This window comes from Pelobates fuscus, chromosome 4, assembly GCF_036172605.1.
Source record: "Pelobates fuscus isolate aPelFus1 chromosome 4, aPelFus1.pri, whole genome shotgun sequence".
Taxonomy (NCBI): Eukaryota; Metazoa; Chordata; class Amphibia; order Anura; family Pelobatidae; genus Pelobates; species Pelobates fuscus.
Genome location: NC_086320.1, coordinates 87156467 through 87174050, shown reverse-complemented (window position 1 = coordinate 87174050; position 17584 = coordinate 87156467). Strand labels below are relative to the sequence as shown.

At 36.9% G+C, this 17584-nt stretch overlaps 1 protein-coding gene across 1 annotated transcript in view; it reads left to right on the top strand.

Moving 5' to 3' along the window:
* Positions 1–17584, top strand: part of CLVS1 (clavesin 1) — a 90017-nt gene that overhangs the window by 63176 nt on the left and 9257 nt on the right. The window contains exons 4-5 of the mRNA XM_063451365.1: positions 1082–1192; positions 5894–6129. Coding sequence (XP_063307435.1) covers positions 1082–1192; positions 5894–6129 — 347 coding nt within the window. The remainder of the gene's footprint in view (positions 1–1081; positions 1193–5893; positions 6130–17584) is intronic.

The following is a 17584-nucleotide window of genomic DNA, read 5'->3' as shown; positions in this document are numbered from 1 at the left end:
CAGGATAAAACTTACAAGGAAAGGTTAAAGGATCTTAACATGTATAGCTTGGAGGAAAGACGAGACGGAGGGATATGATAGAAACATTTAAATACATAAAGGGAATCAACACAGTAAAGGAGGAGACTATATTTAAAAGAAGAAAAACTACCACAACAAGAGGACATAGTCTTAAATTAGAGGGGCAAAGGTTTAAAAATAATATCAGAAAGTATTACTTTACTGAGAGGGTAGTGGATGCATGGAATATCCTTCGAGCTGAAGTGGTAGAGGTTAACACAGTAAAGGAGTTTAAGCATGTGTGGGATAGGCATAAGGCTATCCTAACTATAAGATAAGGCCAGGGACTAATGAAAGTATTTAGAAAATTGGGCAGACTAGATGGGCCGAATGGTTCTCATCTGCCGTCACATTCTATGTTTTAAGACAAATCAACACTTTTATAAAACACTTTTCTCACACCTTGCTGGCTGTAAATCAGATTATAATTATATTTCAATGCAGAAGTGAGGGACTTTGCTGATCTCTGTGCTGGCCATTCATTTGCTGTAATACAGCTCATTGAGAAGTTTATGATTGGCCAGTGGCATGCATGGGTTTTGTCTGCAAGTCTTCACAATGAGGGAGTCTGTTGGACATTAATGGCAAGTCTTACTGTAGCTGCAGAAACAAGTTATGTAGCCAATGTAAACTTGTTTTTTCCAACCACGAAAACATATTTATGAAACCTAAAGCATGTGGTTTTTGGTGTTATATCTACTAAATGGTTTCCTTTGGAGTGTTCCATTGAGAATTAACCTTGATTGTGTCTGTAAATTCTACCATGATTCATTTAAAAAAAAAAAAAAATGTAAAGGCTAAATAAAAAGTTAACTTATTTCTATTTTAGTTTCCTGCCAATATAATTTCCGCACGTACCATTTTGTCATATATTATTACATTCTTTTTTCTTCTCATTATTATTAAAGCTTCTTAGTAATTTATTTCAGAGGTACAGCTGTACTTGGGATAATTGATTGCCTTTCTGTCCAGCTGCCCAGCCTGTGATGTCAAATAACAGACTTCTGTTTCTTTGTTGTAGGACAGCTTCCCAGCTCGATTTGGAGGAATCCACTTTGTCAATCAACCCTGGTACATTTATGCTCTGTACACTATAATTAAACCATTTCTTAAAGACAAGACGAGGAAACGGGTAAGACAAATGAACACATGTAACGCTGTGTTCCTAGCCATGTGCTCTAAGTCATTTCCTGTGACCTTTCAGTTAAGTCATGTGACAAACTGGAGCCTCAGCTGCGGTTTGCAAATTGTCTGCTTCTGATCAATAATGATATGGAATTGGATTAGCTTCAGTGTAAATATCTGGACTTTGGGGATCTTTGATCTTTGAAAATAAAAAGATCTATCTATCTTGAATCTCTCTACTGAGATAACAGAGGACTGTAATTTGCAGTATGTGACAGTTCATAACTAAACAGTGTGGGTAACCACACAAAATCACAACACATAGTTATAATTTATATCAACACGTTCATCTTTGGACAAGCATCCCATTCAATATTCATGTAGAAGAGAAAACAAAGAAAAAAACACACGTTAAAAAAAATTGCATAATTCTATGTAATAGAAAAAGGTGGTGACGTGCCAAAGTTGTACTTTTATTTTGTATTTTTATTTTATTATTGATGACAACAAGATATATATATATATATATATATATATATAAAATGTGCATCTATTTATTTTGAATTAATATAATTTTACTTTTTTTAAATTAGTTTTTCGAAGAAGAGTTCTAAAAATTAGTAGTATGACAAATAGGCCATATTGATTTGGCTTTACCTTTTTAATGCATGTATTCCTATTACATTTATGCTTGCTACAAATATGTCCAGGGCCACTAGCATACAACGGTTGTGGCTGCATCCTCAAACCATTTTTCTATGGGGATGTTTGTTGGCGCTGTATTGCAGAGTGAGGCAGCTGGCAAGAATGGTGCAGGGCCTTTGCTAGTCAAGCACTGTATAGACCAGGAATAGGCAACCTTTGGCACTCCAGATGTTGTGGACTACATCCCCCATAATGCTCTTACACCCATAATGCTGACAAAGCATCATGGGAGGTGTAGTCCAAAACATCTGGAGTGCTGAAGGTTGCCTATGCCTGGTGTAGACTTTTGCATGAGTTTATGGCATGCAATCTCAATATTTTCCAGGTGTGGATTGATTGCCTGTGATATTGTATATCACTCACCCCAACTTGCAGAGAATAGGTAAGACCAATTCTGAAAGAATGATTCATCAGTCAGGTGTAAGTGATCCTTAGGAGGGTTGGAGTTAACTGAAACGCTTCTGTTGAGATGAAACAGCAAGAGAGTAGTCAGAGCCAAGTCAATGAGTAGGAGTACAGAGTATTTAATAATAGTATAATATAGTCAAGGGACACCACAGATCAGAAACCATGAGAAACAAACCAAATTCTGAACCAAGTAATCAGGACACAATCAAGAAAGTACATTGGGCAAACAGGAACCATATCAGGGTACCTGTCCTTTGGACTGGGATGTTTAGGTCTGAGTAGCATTCCAGCATAACCAGAAGGTGCAAGTGTGGGTATGCTGAACTAATGCCCCAGTCTGAGTGTGCGTAAAGTGCTGTTGTTTATACCAATAGACCCATATATTTGTATAAGGAATGAGTGTTGGGTGGCTGAATTCCTGACAGTGAGAGGATTTTGACACAAGGCTTCAATCAGGACTGGAGATGGACAAGATTTGGATGTAGAACATGCAAGTAACCTGAGAGATCTCTCCCAGTGGCCTGTAGCATCTGAGGGTGACCAGAGTGCCAGGGTATGATGAATATGTACAACATCCCTGGAGATGTTTGCAAGTGACCGCAGGGTTATATAAGCCCGTGTTCATTCATAATGCATCTTGGTTGCTATTAGTGACAATAGCGTCACAGGAAATAGAGTTTCTTGTAGGAATGAAAATACCTCTGTCAATGCTGTCATGCAGAGCAGGTCACAATGATGGAGATTGCACTGAAGATGTTGCACCTTGTATTTCCAATAGCCTCTGTCTGACAAATCTACATACTGGCAGCACTCCAGTGACATATACTTTAAAATATTACAACCTCTGTCATGGCATCGCTTATTTAATCGAGGAGTTGATGTTTTTTTGAAACTTTCCTCTGATTGACTGCTAGCTGCTGAAAAGAAAATCTTGTTGTCTGATTGGTCTTTTTTACATGTTATGATTATCTGCATTGTATCATTGTTAACATGTCTCCTTGAATAGAAATGATACCGTATTTACAGATTACAAGGGACACTACCCGAATTTAATCTAATTCATCGTGCTAAGCATTTTATATAAAAGTACTGTAATTGCTAGATTGTAAGCTCACAGGTCGGTCCTTCTGTTCCTTCTGTATCAATTTGTGTTTATTATTTGTCAATATTCTGTATAATAAGCAATATTCTGTTTACACAAATTGTAAAGTATACTGGATCAGGGTCCCCTCTACCTTATGTATTAGTCTGTATATACTGTGCTGTCTTTTCCCCCAAATGCTTTATAAATGCCAATAATAATAAATAATCTTCTCATACATCTTGTCCCTACAAATGTCCCCTGACTCTATTCCACGGTGAACCAAAAATAGAGTACACAAGAGCGCTGAGGTCTTGTTTTAGCTCACTTGCACCATTACACAGAGAACGTATACTGTTTGTATATCAGACTGATCCCACCCATAAGGTCCGTCCAGATCTGAAATGCCAAGTTCCTTGCTGACATTTCAGGTCTGGATGGCCATAATGTTTGGGATCAGTCTGATATACAAACAGACAAAATGCAAGGCAACAAAACATATAACTGTGTATGAAAAGTGCTAAAAATGTAGAATTCCAATTGGCCACTCACAATTCTGATGTGAACCATAATGCCCTGTAAGAGATCTCCCATCAAATGAGTTGTTCCTCTGATGTCTAGATCACCATAAACTCTCAGCAGTAATTGGATTTGCACGTTTAATACACAGTTATATGTTCATATGTTGTCTTGCATTTTGTCTTTTTAGCAGAATGTCCCCTATTTTGTTGTACACATTCATTTTGGAAGTCAAGAGGAAATCTTCGATGCAGCAAATTCACTTGTTAAGAAAAGTTTGTTTCTATTTATGGTTTTGTTATTTTCACCCTGTGCACTTTAGATTGTGATTACCACTTGTGTTATATATGATATGTAAATGGAATAGGTCCTCTGTGTAATGGCACAAGTGAGCAAAAAACCTTGAGACCTGAGTGGGGACTAACCAAAAGGCAAGCTATTGAGGTGTGTCTGAGCCTGTGCCTGTTCTTGGAGCTCTCATATTCTCTGTTTTTTGCTACTAATGAAATATTGACGTGAAAATGTAAAGTCATTACAGCATGATCTCAGTATTGACTGTGAAATAAAGTTGTATTGATTACAAGCATTCTTTCAGATCCACTCATTATATTGTTAGCATGCAGGCCACAGCCTGGACACTGGAGATTCCGTGAACTGTAACTCACTTCTTCTGAGTCAGGATCTGCAAGTAACTAGCAAGGGTCTTGGTCATCCCTCAAGGTGCTTTTAGTACATTTGTGAGTTGATCATTCTCTGTTCTATCTAGCCCATCTCCTGCCAACATCCTAATCACTTTGACTGAAAAAAACCTTAAATCTATGTATGGATAACATTGGCACTACAAACACTTGTGAAGTATGCAGTTATAATCAAAATTATTCAACCCTCAATGAAAACCAGGTTTATTGTCAAAATTTACAGACTTTCAGTTGTTTGCAATGAACAAATAAAACAAAAGCAATTGAAATAGTTCAAGTGGTTTTCCCAAATTCCACTGAAAATGCAACTCATAATGACTTCTCCAGTCTCAAAATTATTCAACCACTTCATGGCAAGCATCTATAGTGCTTAGTAGAGCACCCTTTTGCCGTTATGACCTGCTGTAAACCAGATGCATAGCCAGACACCAGCTTCTGGCAGCATTCCTGAGTAATCTTAGCGCATTGCTTATGAGCAATGGCCTCCAGTTCAGTAATATTTTTGGGTTTGCATAATGCCCATGATGCTCAGGCAAACAGAAGGGTGCTCATAAATTAGTAGATCTTATATTAGATTGTGACGTTGTGTCTCAACATGGAGAACCATAAAAAAATGTCTCCCACAATATATATAATATTAGGGTACATGTCTGTTATTATTAGCATTGTTATAGTGCTGAAATATTTCTTCGTGCTTTGAACTATGCCTTATTAGCATTAAACACGTGTGTGGCAATTACATATCTTAATGATGAAATGAGTGTTATGCAATACAATGATTATATTTCAAGAAATTATTTACTATTTATAAATTACATTGGGTTTTGTCCAGGTGTGAAAAGAATTTGCTTTTGCTTTTTGTATCTTACCTCAGTTTGTCTAATGATAGCCCAAATTCCTACAAACACAGGTATTAATACTGACTAAGTAAAGCATGTAGATTGAATCTACAACAAGAGGAGGCATCTCTCCCTCTGGTCTGGTGCTTTTAGTGAATCAGCACGTTGTCTGCAGTAATGTACGAAATCACTCCAAAGGGGTGCATTGTGAGGGGGAACTACAAGTTACCTGCACCCTCGATAGGTGCAGACCATACGCTCCCTTGCACTAGAAGTAAATGCAGATCAGAACCCTATGACAGCAGTTCCCATCCCAAACATCAAGGAACACCAGAGTCCAGAATTTAACATTTCTCAGTTTTGCTTTTATGGGATACTAGAAAATCTTTGACCATTGTATTAACATTTTAATTTTTTTTTAACAACTATTTATCAAAACCTATATGTTTGTTTTCCAGATTTTTCTCCATGGTAATAATTTGAATAGTTTACATCAATTGATTCACCCAGAATGTCTACCATCTGAATTTGGGGGCACCCTTCCACCATATGACATGGGAACCTGGGCACGATCATTGCTTGGTCCTGATTATAATGATGAAAATGAGTATACACACACGTCCTATAATGCGATACATGTGAAGCATGTTCCCAGTAATTTAGAAAGAGAAAGTTCACCAAAATACATGAAAAGGTAATATTTTTCTTTATACATAAACAGAATATAAATATTAATTACTGTGATAATTAAAATATGCGCTATGAAATTAGTATTTTTTATAAGGTGCAGACTGTTCTTTCCTTCTTGCTCTGCAAGTCTTTCCCGGTTACTGTATGATTTTTATTAATACAAATATATCTTGCAAAATGTGTTCATCTTCTCTATGTACATATATTTTAAAAGCCGAGAAATGCTTTTTAATCCTTGGGTTGAGATCCAAAACCATGCCCCTAATCCTAAATCCAATAGAGACGTCCATGATGCTGGAATGGCCTTAATGAAGCCATTTTAAGAAATTGACTGTGTTTATTGATCGTGTCTATTTACTACAGTCCGAATGGCCCCATACTGAATGGAGCAAAACTATTCAGTGCAGAACAGGGATATTTGAACAGGAAAATCTACACATTTTTCACAGTATTAAACAATGTTTGGATTTTGCATTAGTGACTCCGAACAAGCCTGAATTTTGTCCAGATTTCACCCAGACCGCAAATTATGTCTGGAACCAGATTTTTTAAATCTGAATTATTTGTTTGCTGGCAGCAATTGTGCTTACAATCATTGTTAATGTGCAAAAAAAAGCATATAAATGATCATTTGTAAATGTGTATCGTACTGAATGCATGCAGACCTGATTTTCTTTTTTAAATGTCCATATCCTTTAGCTTTTATAGGCAAGAAGCATAGTTCTTAAAGTTGACATGAATGTGTCTGGTTTAATGGTGCAGGTTTGTAGTTCTTCGAGTTCCAACTTTAGTCCATTTCAGTTGGATTTCCCATTTTTACTGAAGAATGGACAAAATTTGGTGTTTTGTGAATAGACTCGGATGAGTTCTGGGATAATTTGTCAGTGGAGGGATAGGTTGCCAATATAATATATACATCATTTGGAAACCTGTCAAGAAAGGTTAAGAACATCTGTTATAGACAATTCACATTGAGACAATTCCCTCTATAGATAATATGTAAGGAAATAAGTAGAGTGTAACAATATTGTGCACTCATGTTTTATAGACACTTACGCAGCTCCTAAGTGATCCCTCATGTAGAAAGTACACTTGCAATGAAGTGGCTACTTTTCTCCAAGTGGTTCGTGACCTTCACAATAATCCGTAATGTAAAGAATATAACATTAGTAAAATATTGTCAGTTTAAAGTGATACTAATAGAATCTAACCATTCAAACATAAATGTTTTACTGTAAAGATGCAATGTCCCTTAAAGCTGGTATCACCAGATTAGTCCTAAGTATGCAGAGATAGTGAGCTCAGGGCTTAGAAAGGAAGAGAATACATATTAAGATTTAATGGGGAAAACTCTCTACAGCCAATCTCACACCTGGTTACAGTCATGGGTACAGAAATCAAGAATATCAGGATCAAGCCAAGTCTGGTGGGAGCAGCAAAGGAGCATTACTAATTAAACTAGCAAAGTTTAAAGTAGGAACATTGTAACCATGCAAGCCAGGTCACAACAATATCCATACAAGCAGGGTCACAATAGTAGGAACATTGTAACCATCCAAGCCAGGTCACAACAGTATCCATACAAGTAGGGTCACAATAGTAGGAACATTGTAACCATCCAAGCCAGGTCACAACAGTATCCATACAAGTAGGGTCACAATAGTAGGAACATTGTAACCATCCAAGCCAGGTCACAACAGTATCCATACAAGTAGGGTCACAATAGTAGGAACATTGTAACCATGCAAGCCAGGTCACAACAGTATGAATATTGTGTCCATACAAGCAAGATCACAATAGTGGGAACATTGTAACTATACAAGCAGGGTGACAATAGTAGGAACATTGTAACCATACAATTATCATAATAATACACTGTAAGTCAATACTGCGAATCAAATGCACGGTAAAGATGACTTAGTTATGTGTAAAGCCTCCACAGGCATACTCTTCAACATTGATATCCTAAGGAGTGGTGGTTCAAAAGGTGGGCCAATCGAAACACCTGTTAAATGTCGCTGGTTCTGCAGCGGTGGCGCGGCTGAAAGGTGCGCAATATATGGCAGTGGTTGATGAATGTAGCAGAGCAATACAATGCAGAGTTGTTGACAGCTGCATTCAGGGGGAACAGCGAGAAATGCAACCAGACATGGGCACCCTGGAGAGCGTACACAGCCAGACATTTGGCAGAGAGAGCGAGTGATACTGCGCAGGATATTGTGTAGAGGGAGGAGAGATCAGACTAGGCCGCGATGGGAACAGGGACATTGGTGGACAGGGCAGACTGGGGGTCTGGTGGTGGGCCAATGGGGGATGAGGAGAGACACCCCATGCCCCTCCCCCTTGTATCCGTTCTATCCCTTTTATGACTTTCTTTTGTTCTCTCTCTCTATCTTCATCCTCTCTCTCGCTTTCTCTCTCTCTCTATTTCTTCATCCTCTCTCTCGCTTTCTCTCTCTCTCTCTTTCTTCCTCTTTTTAACTTTCTCACAACACTTCCACTCCCCCACCTTTTTTTTTTTACCTCATTACCCTAATTTTACTACGCAAAGCCTGTTCTGTGGAAACCAACTGGTTTGAGTGTTCATCCTAAGTAGAGCACTAGAGGGTGGGTATAATCACACCAACAGAAGCTAAGCACAGGTAGCTATGGGATACACTGTTTAAGAGACCACATTAGCACAGGCATTTAAATGCTTGCCGGAGATACCGGTGATGGCACAAATCAAACTCAACAACGGCTGCTTGGAGCGAACAATAAGCACATTAAATGAACATCTCTACACCCCTTGGCAAATATGTACTAAGAAAAACTGTCAGAACATACTATGTACATTTTTTTTTACTATACCGAGTTTACTTTCTTTAGTGACTGTTTTTCTGTTTTTTCACATTACTCAATTCTTGCATGTATTTGCATTGTATTGGCTATAACAGTATATACCAACTCTCTTGTAAAAATAAAAAAATAAATTATGTCAAATAAAAAAAAAAAAAAAAAGTTGGCCAATGACAAGACTTCATCACTGTTTCTGCCCAAAGCCTTCCCAGAAATGGGGCGAGTCTATGAATGCTTGCCATGGTGCCTACAAATCCAGCAGGCAAGCCTACTGAGGGCAGAGCATACAGTAAGCACTGTGCCCTGAGTGTCTAGAGATGAGATAACACTACATAGTTTTGGGACAGTTTCCTGGTGTCCCCACAAGCAGGACATTCCTAATTGTCAGGTCCTGTCCCACCAAAATTGGGATGGTTGGGAGGCATGTCCACAGTTGAGAGGTCATTGCTCCCAATAATGATTTCAAAAGCCCCAGCCAAGACTTTGTGTCACTCATAATGCACTAATGTAAATCAGAGTAGCCTGAAAGAACACCACAGATGGTATGGCAGATTAAAAAGGTAAGTATGTATTATATGCATTGTAAATTGTATTTAGTCCAGGTGTATGAGTGTATTGTAATGGACAGGTATTTGTCTGCAATAGTTTTTCGAGATTGATTAAACCTCAAGTATATCACTTGGTAGTAAATACATAATTATCACTTTATTACAACATGATAAAGCATCCCCTGAACTAAGACCAAGATAATACCTGTGTCATATGCTAAAGGCAGGCAGAGCATGCTCGTATACAACAAAATATGGATTATAAGGACACATTATACTTGTGATGACGTCCTTTAAGTAAACTTGTGATGAATTCCCTTCCAATTTGTAGAGTGAACCAAAGCCAAATTCCTTTGAGATGTTATTCCTACTAATAAAGCTGCAATGTTTAGCGTGTTCTGCTGGAGCATTGTGTTTTATGGTAACCAGCCCAGTGGTTTCTTTGTCTAGTTCCCTTCTAATTTTACCAAAATAGTAAAAGGCTTTCTTACATTGCAAATTAAGGAGAATTACTGAAATTTAGACTCCCCCCTCTTCCCAGCCTCCACCAGGTAGACTATCCACACAACCCCAAGTGGTCAGTTCCAGTTTTCACCCAAGCCAAAATATGGAAACCACAATGGATGTCACCCATGATAGGGCCTCTCTGAGTAACAATGGGCCAGCATCTGTCAAGGGAATATCCAGGCACTCAGTTACCCAGCCACTAGAGATATTTCCTCATTCCCTTAATTTGTAATGGGACTGGATTGACACTAGATGATGGTTTCTGTGACTTACCCTAAAGCTGTCACCCAATTTATTCCCTGTTGAAATGGTAATGTTCATGTGATATTACATGAACCTCATAAGCATTTTGGTATACTTAACTCAGACTTGATCCCCTTGTAACATGCCCATGCAGTTATTGTTAACCAAACAAGATTATATGTGCTGGTTTAGCTGACAGTGAGAGTATGCACAGAGTTATATAGCTTCCTGCTCAATATTTCTACCTGCTCAGCATAGGGCAGGGGTAGGCAACCTTCGGCACTCCAGATGTTTTGGACAACATTTCCCTTGATGCTTTGATAGCATTATAGCTGTAAAGGCATTATGGAAGATGTAGTCCAAAACATCTGGAGTGTCGAAGGTTGCCCACCCCTGGTAGGGGGTGTTCCATATGTGTTACAATTATCACATGTTCTAAATGTCATTAATTTTATTTGATTTCTTACATTCTAAAACAATAAATGTTATTTAGTAATGTGTTGATTGTCAGGAATTCAAAATGAATTTCAGATTCTAGATCAAAAATCAAAATAGGTGAAATGTAAATATAAGCTATGTGTCTGGATCAGTTATTTAGGCCAAACTATAGACCTGACTGTTAGTTCAAAGTGAATAATTTATTGGTAAAGGGTTAGTGGCTCATTTCCTGTATGTTATCTCAGGGGATAAAATCCTTAGCTTGTATATATTAACTCCTATCAAAAGATCTACATAAAGTAGAAGGTCATTGCTTCACTACAAGCACACATTTGCATATTTCTCCATGGCATTCTGGGAGTATGGCTGAATATTATATTTCCTGAATTGCTGTTCAAAGTGATTTTTTTTTTCATTTCTTCCTAATTATACTATTTTTTAAGGTACTCTGGTGTGAGTTTGATATATTTTTAGCATTATATTAGATGCAGTATTATCTAAGCAAATTACTGCTTCTAAAATACACAGTGCCGGAGGTGTTATTTACGATTTTAAAACTGTTCTCTTTCAGAAGAATATGTTCATTTTATTGTGGGTTCATAATCATTATACATATTGTTATTACCAACACAAACAATCCCAAAATAAACTACTGCTGAGATGATGCTTTAAAATAAATTGAACTCTTGACTGGCACTCACCGTGAATTAAAACTAAGGGCAGATTCCACCAGGGATGAAATCAGTGCAGGATTAAGAATCTGATGGATCCATTTACATAATTTTATACATAAAAAGTTACTAACTAGCTAAACCTGCCAAGTGCCTCTAATATGGTGGGACAGTCAATTAAATGTTGGCAAACCCACTCCACAAGTCCTCCCCACCAGCTATACTACTGGTATATTATTATAGAATATTATTGTGTAGCTATATATATATATTATTTATATATATATATATATATATATATATATTTGTATTTTGTTTTGTTTTTTGAGTCGAGGTCCATGGACTTATTATGTGGCATGTGCCTACATTTAGTAAACTGAAATAATGGGGTAGAAATTTCTACCTAAGGTATGCAATATTTCCGGATGGGGTCAGACCTTCATCGGCCTGCCCTTCCTGAAAATTAGGAATGAATGGATGTGCGTATGTTAATCAGACTGACATGATAGATCACCTAAACACTGAAGAATACTATCTTTGAGAGTATTGAGTTCTAATGTGCAGGGTTTAAACACGAATAATAAGAGGAATAGGCTATATCATTCTTTAATTCAAGATAAAATTCAAATAGCCTTTATTCAAGAGTCTCATTGGCTTAAAAATTCTAGACAAAGCTGGGGAGGAGATTTATACCCAAAAATCATACATGCGTCCATGACAGATAGAAAAAAAAGGGGTGTTGCAATTATTTTTAGGAACGACCTTAAATTGGAAGTTATTCACTGTGAACTGGATAAAGAGGCTAGATATATTATTTTAGTGTGCAATATCGATAACAAGTTATATACGCTGGTGAATTTGTACCTACCTAATGTAGACCCAATGACTACTTTTTCCCATTTAATGATCAAGGTAGAAAAAATTTCTAAGGGCATATTGGTTATTGCTGGAGATTTTAATTGTGTATTAAATCCTACTTTGGACAAACAATCCCATGTGCTGATTAATACAGACAAAAAAATACATAAACAAGCAAAAAGATTTAGTAATATATGTAAATTATATAATCTCTGTGACCCATGGCGTATTTATAATCCATATGAGAGAGATTATACTCATTATTCAAATGTACATGGATCATTTTCAAGGATAGACCTATGTTTAACCAATCCAAATTCTTTAAAAACTATCCATACAGTTAGGATCAAGCAAAATCCGTGGGCAGATCATAGCTTCATTATTATGGAAATAGGCATCGCTCCCCATCCGGGAATCTCCACGTGGAGACTCAATAATTTACTAATTGAAAACGAGAAGAATAGAAATGACCTAGAGTCTCTAATAACCCATTTTTTTGAGGAGAATTGCCCCCAGGACACCTCTTGCTCGACTAATTGGTGTACACAAAAAGCAGTAACAAGAGGTTACCTGATTAAAATGGGACATATCTTTAGAAAAAATAATGGACAATCTTTGGCAGATTTATATATATTGAATTTTACAGGCTCTCCAATTTAAATAAACAAAAATCTTCAGAGGAACTAAGAGCTTCATTAAAACAAATACAAAATGTAATTAACTTTAAAGAAGAACAAAGAATTCAAATCAATATAAACAAATTAAAAGTGAATTATTATCACATGGGAAACAGAGCCTCTAAAAATCTTACAAAAAGATTACAAATTCACCAAGCTAGAAATAGAGTGGAAAAACTAATAGATGGAAACAGTACCTATACAACTCCAACTCAAATAGGAGAAAAATTTAATCAGTATTATAGACAGTTATATAATCTCAATGATACTCCTCAAAAAACTGAAATTTTAAATTATCTTGGAAACATTCAGATTCCAAAAATTTCTCCTGCAGAATTAGTGTTCCTTAATTTACCATTTACACATGCAGAAGTTCAACAACATATTGAAAAACTATCTTGGAATAAAACCCCTGGCCCTGATGGCTTTACAAATGCCTTTTACAAATATATGATGCCATTATTGGTTACTCCCTTAACTGATTTGTTTAATGAGATCATTGAAAAAAAATCAGCACCCAAAGAACTACTCCAATCCAATATAATTCCTATTTTAAAGCCTAAAAAAGATCCTAATGATCCAAAAAATTACATACCCATTGCCTTAATAAATGTTGACATGAAGATCTACTCTGCAATTATAGCGACCAGAATAAAAACGGTTATTGATAAACTGATTCATCGAGATCAAATTGGGTTTGTGCCAGGTCGTATGTCCTCCAATAATACTAGAAGAATAATAGACATATTGGATATCGCTAATAGATCCAATATTCCCCTCCTGACCCTGTCTCTAGACGCTGAGAAAGCGTTCGACAGGGTCGGGTGGGGATACCTTAGGGAGACACTGATTGCGTTTGGTTTCCAGGGCAGAATTTGTAATGCAATTATGGCACTGTATTCCAACCCCTCAGCTAGGACAGTGGGCCCCAACATTTTAGCTGGATGGTTCCCACTTCGAAATGGTACCAGACAGGGATGCCCACTATCCCCACTTTTATATATTTTAACTCTGGAACCTTTGGCTATCGCTATAAGGAATAATTATAATATTAAAGGATTCCCCATTGCGCACACCGAATTAAAAATATCGCTATATGCGGATGACGCATTGATATCATTGACCTCACCAGAATCATCTTTGCCTTTTCTAATGCAAGAAATAGAATCTTATAGTTCGATCTCCAATTTCAAGCTTAATATTTCGAAATCCACCGCCCTGTATACCAATTTATCACAGAATGTGGTTAAGAGAATATCGGATCTATATAATTTCATCTGGTCCAATAAGGAAATAGAATATCTAGGGATCACTATATCAACAGATATTGAGGATATAATGGAGATTAATATTCTTAGAATGATTAAAGAAATGAATTATAAATTACAAAAGTGGAAAAATTTGGAGACTACTTGGATTGGAAGAATTAATATTATAAATTCATATATATTGCCAAAGTGGTCTTACTTATTCTCCATGGTACCTATGAAAACTCCAAGGTCGTGGTTAAGTATGATTCAATCATATTTTTCCAAGTTCATATGGAAAAACAAAAAAACGAGAATTAGTTCTAAAATCTTGTCTAAGAGAATAACGAATGGGGGCTTAAATGTTCCTAATATTATTACCACTTATTATGCAAATATGATAAGACATATATTCTGTCTTCAAGATCCACAATTTTTTGACGAACCCTGGCATATTTTAGAGTCACAGGTTGTGATGCCCAATAAATTGGAACTCTTGATATGGAAGGAACTACTGGGTAAATCCCAATTTTTTACACAGATTGAATCATGTATACTCAGCCAATCGTTAAACACCTGGCAAGAAATTAAAAAATTGTTGGGATATGTAAACAAGATACCAAAGACTTGTTCTATAGCGGTAATTGAGCAGAATGTAACTGACTTATCCTTGAATATTTGGTTTGAACACGGTATAGATACTGTTTCTGATATTATGAGTGAAAATAGATTGATATCATTTCAACACATCGTAGATTCCTATAAATTACCATCTAGAGAAATCTTCACCTATTTAAGGATTAAACATTACTTACACTCCTCTATTATTGAGAAAAAATCTATAATTTCTAATCAATTGGAAATCATATTTTGTAATAGATCCAAGAAAAGAGTCACATCATTGGCGAATGTCCTGTTAAAAGAAACGGGTCAGACACCTTTAAAAATCATAGATTACTGGGAAAAAGAATTAGACATATCAATATCAGAAAAACAATGGTGCACATCTATCTCTTACTTAACAAAATATATACATGGTATAAATTTGGTAGAATGCCATTTTAAGTTAATATATAAATGGTACTACACTCCATCTAGACTATCAAAGATGTACCCACATTTACAGAATATATGTTGGAGGTGTGGGTCGTCTGCTGGGACATATATACATACCTGGTGGGAATGTCCGATTGTAAAGAGATTATGGTCATGGACCTACGATGTTTTGTATGAGCTGTCTCATAAAAGATTGGATCAAAATCCAGCTGTAGCGATATTACATTATAACTGGAATTTGGATACACAAGAAATTAAATGTATAGCATCTCATTGTTTTGTGGCTGCCAAAATTATAATTGCTAGAAACTGGAAATCATCTATTCCCTTTCAAAAAATACATCTTATTAATCAAATCAAATACCAACTCACGATGGAAAATAATCTTACTAATAATATATCGAGCTCAACTCTTAAAAAAGGTATTTACAAATTGTGGCTAAACAAAGTTATATCAATCTATTAATGAAAATGGGTAGCCCCCTATCACTTGTAAACTATAAAAGCATTGTAATGATCTAAAGGTGATGAAAAAATGGGCAATCCCCTTATGTTTTTATAATCCAATTTCAATCTATGCTTGAAAATGGGTAACCTCCACTATTTGTTAATTATAACAGTATTGTAACGAGCCAAAGGTGGTGAAAAAACGGGTAATTTTACTACACTTGTATACCCTATAGTTAAGAGGAAAGGGAACCTCGGGTCTGACCTACTATTATCTACTACTTCCATGTATAGTATCATTGATATAGTCTCAGACGACCATTGGTTGTCCCTTACCAAGATGTCTTATTAGATAAGACTATAATACTTAATTTGTCTAAAGGATCAACCAGAGATAGTTATTCATATCAATTTATATCAATGCAAAACAATACAAGACTCTATGTTGTTCATCCTAAACAATAAGGCCTTCCCGTTTATTAAACCCCGGCCCATATTGAAGGAACAATATGCACAATCACTATGTTCTTTTTTTTCTCTTTACTCCTGAATGACGAAGATTAGCTGGGAATGATCTATCTATCAGTCTGAAAGTATGAATGAATGTGTGAAAGTTGTATTTATCTTTTTTAGTAAGTCAGTCAAAGTATGTTTTATGATGTAATTTCTTATGATATTCTCTATATCAGGACAAAACATCTGTGATCTGAATACGATGTAAACTCAAACTTAAATTCACAAATGTTATTGAAACGTTCAATGAATATCATTTAATATACTGGCTGACTGTACAAAATAAAATTATGAAATAAAGATGATTAAAACAAAACAAAAAAAAAAGTAAACTGAAATAAGAGAGTGCAGCCTTGTGTAAGTACTATCATGGGAGAATTTCAAATTGAATCTCCCTAATTGTGCTTGTATTGATGCAATCAATACAAATGAGTGTGCGGTTTTACCTAAATAATTGAGCTAAGACTGTAATGGTTTATCATCCATTTTATGTAGAAATCAATTTAAGATATCCATTATAATATTACATCTTCATTCTGTCTCTTATGGAAAGGTTGTAATAATTCTTACCGGTTGCTGTAGCACTTCACATTTCTTTCTGCTTCCTTAGTGAAGAGATTGATCTGAAAAATGTAAGTATAAAGGACGAAATTTGGTTCAGATCAAAAAATATTTTCGGCCAAATGTAGTTGGATGAAATTAAAATTTTGGTTGCATACTTGCTACCCAAGTAAACTCTTGGCAGAAGATGGCAAAGAAGGAGGAGGTCTTTGTTAAGAGGGCAGAGCTTCCTTGTGGTACCTCAGCTACACCCTTAACTACAAGGATAGGCATAGCAGTGGCGGATCCAGGGGGCGGGCAACGGGGCAATAGCCCCCCCCCCCGAGATTCTCCCCCGCCGGCTAGTGCAGGGCTGGCATTGTCCAAGTGCCAGCCCTGCAATGTGCCTGCGGACCGGGGAGATCAGAGATCTCCCTCCCCGGTCCGCAGGCACTGTGCTGACAGCCGGCGGGGGAGGGAGAGAGGACCCGGGAGCTCAGCCAGCAGCTCCTCCGGGTCCTCCTCTCGCGAGATTGGAGCGTTGCCGCGGTTACCACGGCAACGCTCCAAATCTCGCGAGAGTGAACTCTAGCCCTGGAGCGCGGGCTAGAGTTCACTCCTACCACTGGGACCACCAATGAATCCCCACTGGGACCACCAGGGAAAGAAATATGTCCCCCCTCCTCCCAGTAAAGGTAAGAAGGGAGGGGGGACATAAATATATTTATTTTAATTAAATAAAAAAAACACATATTATAAACCCCCCCATCCTTCTTATCATACACACACATTGCCCCTGCCCCCATACACACACACACATTGCCCCTGCCCCCATACACACACACATTGCCCCTGCCCCCATACACACACATTGCC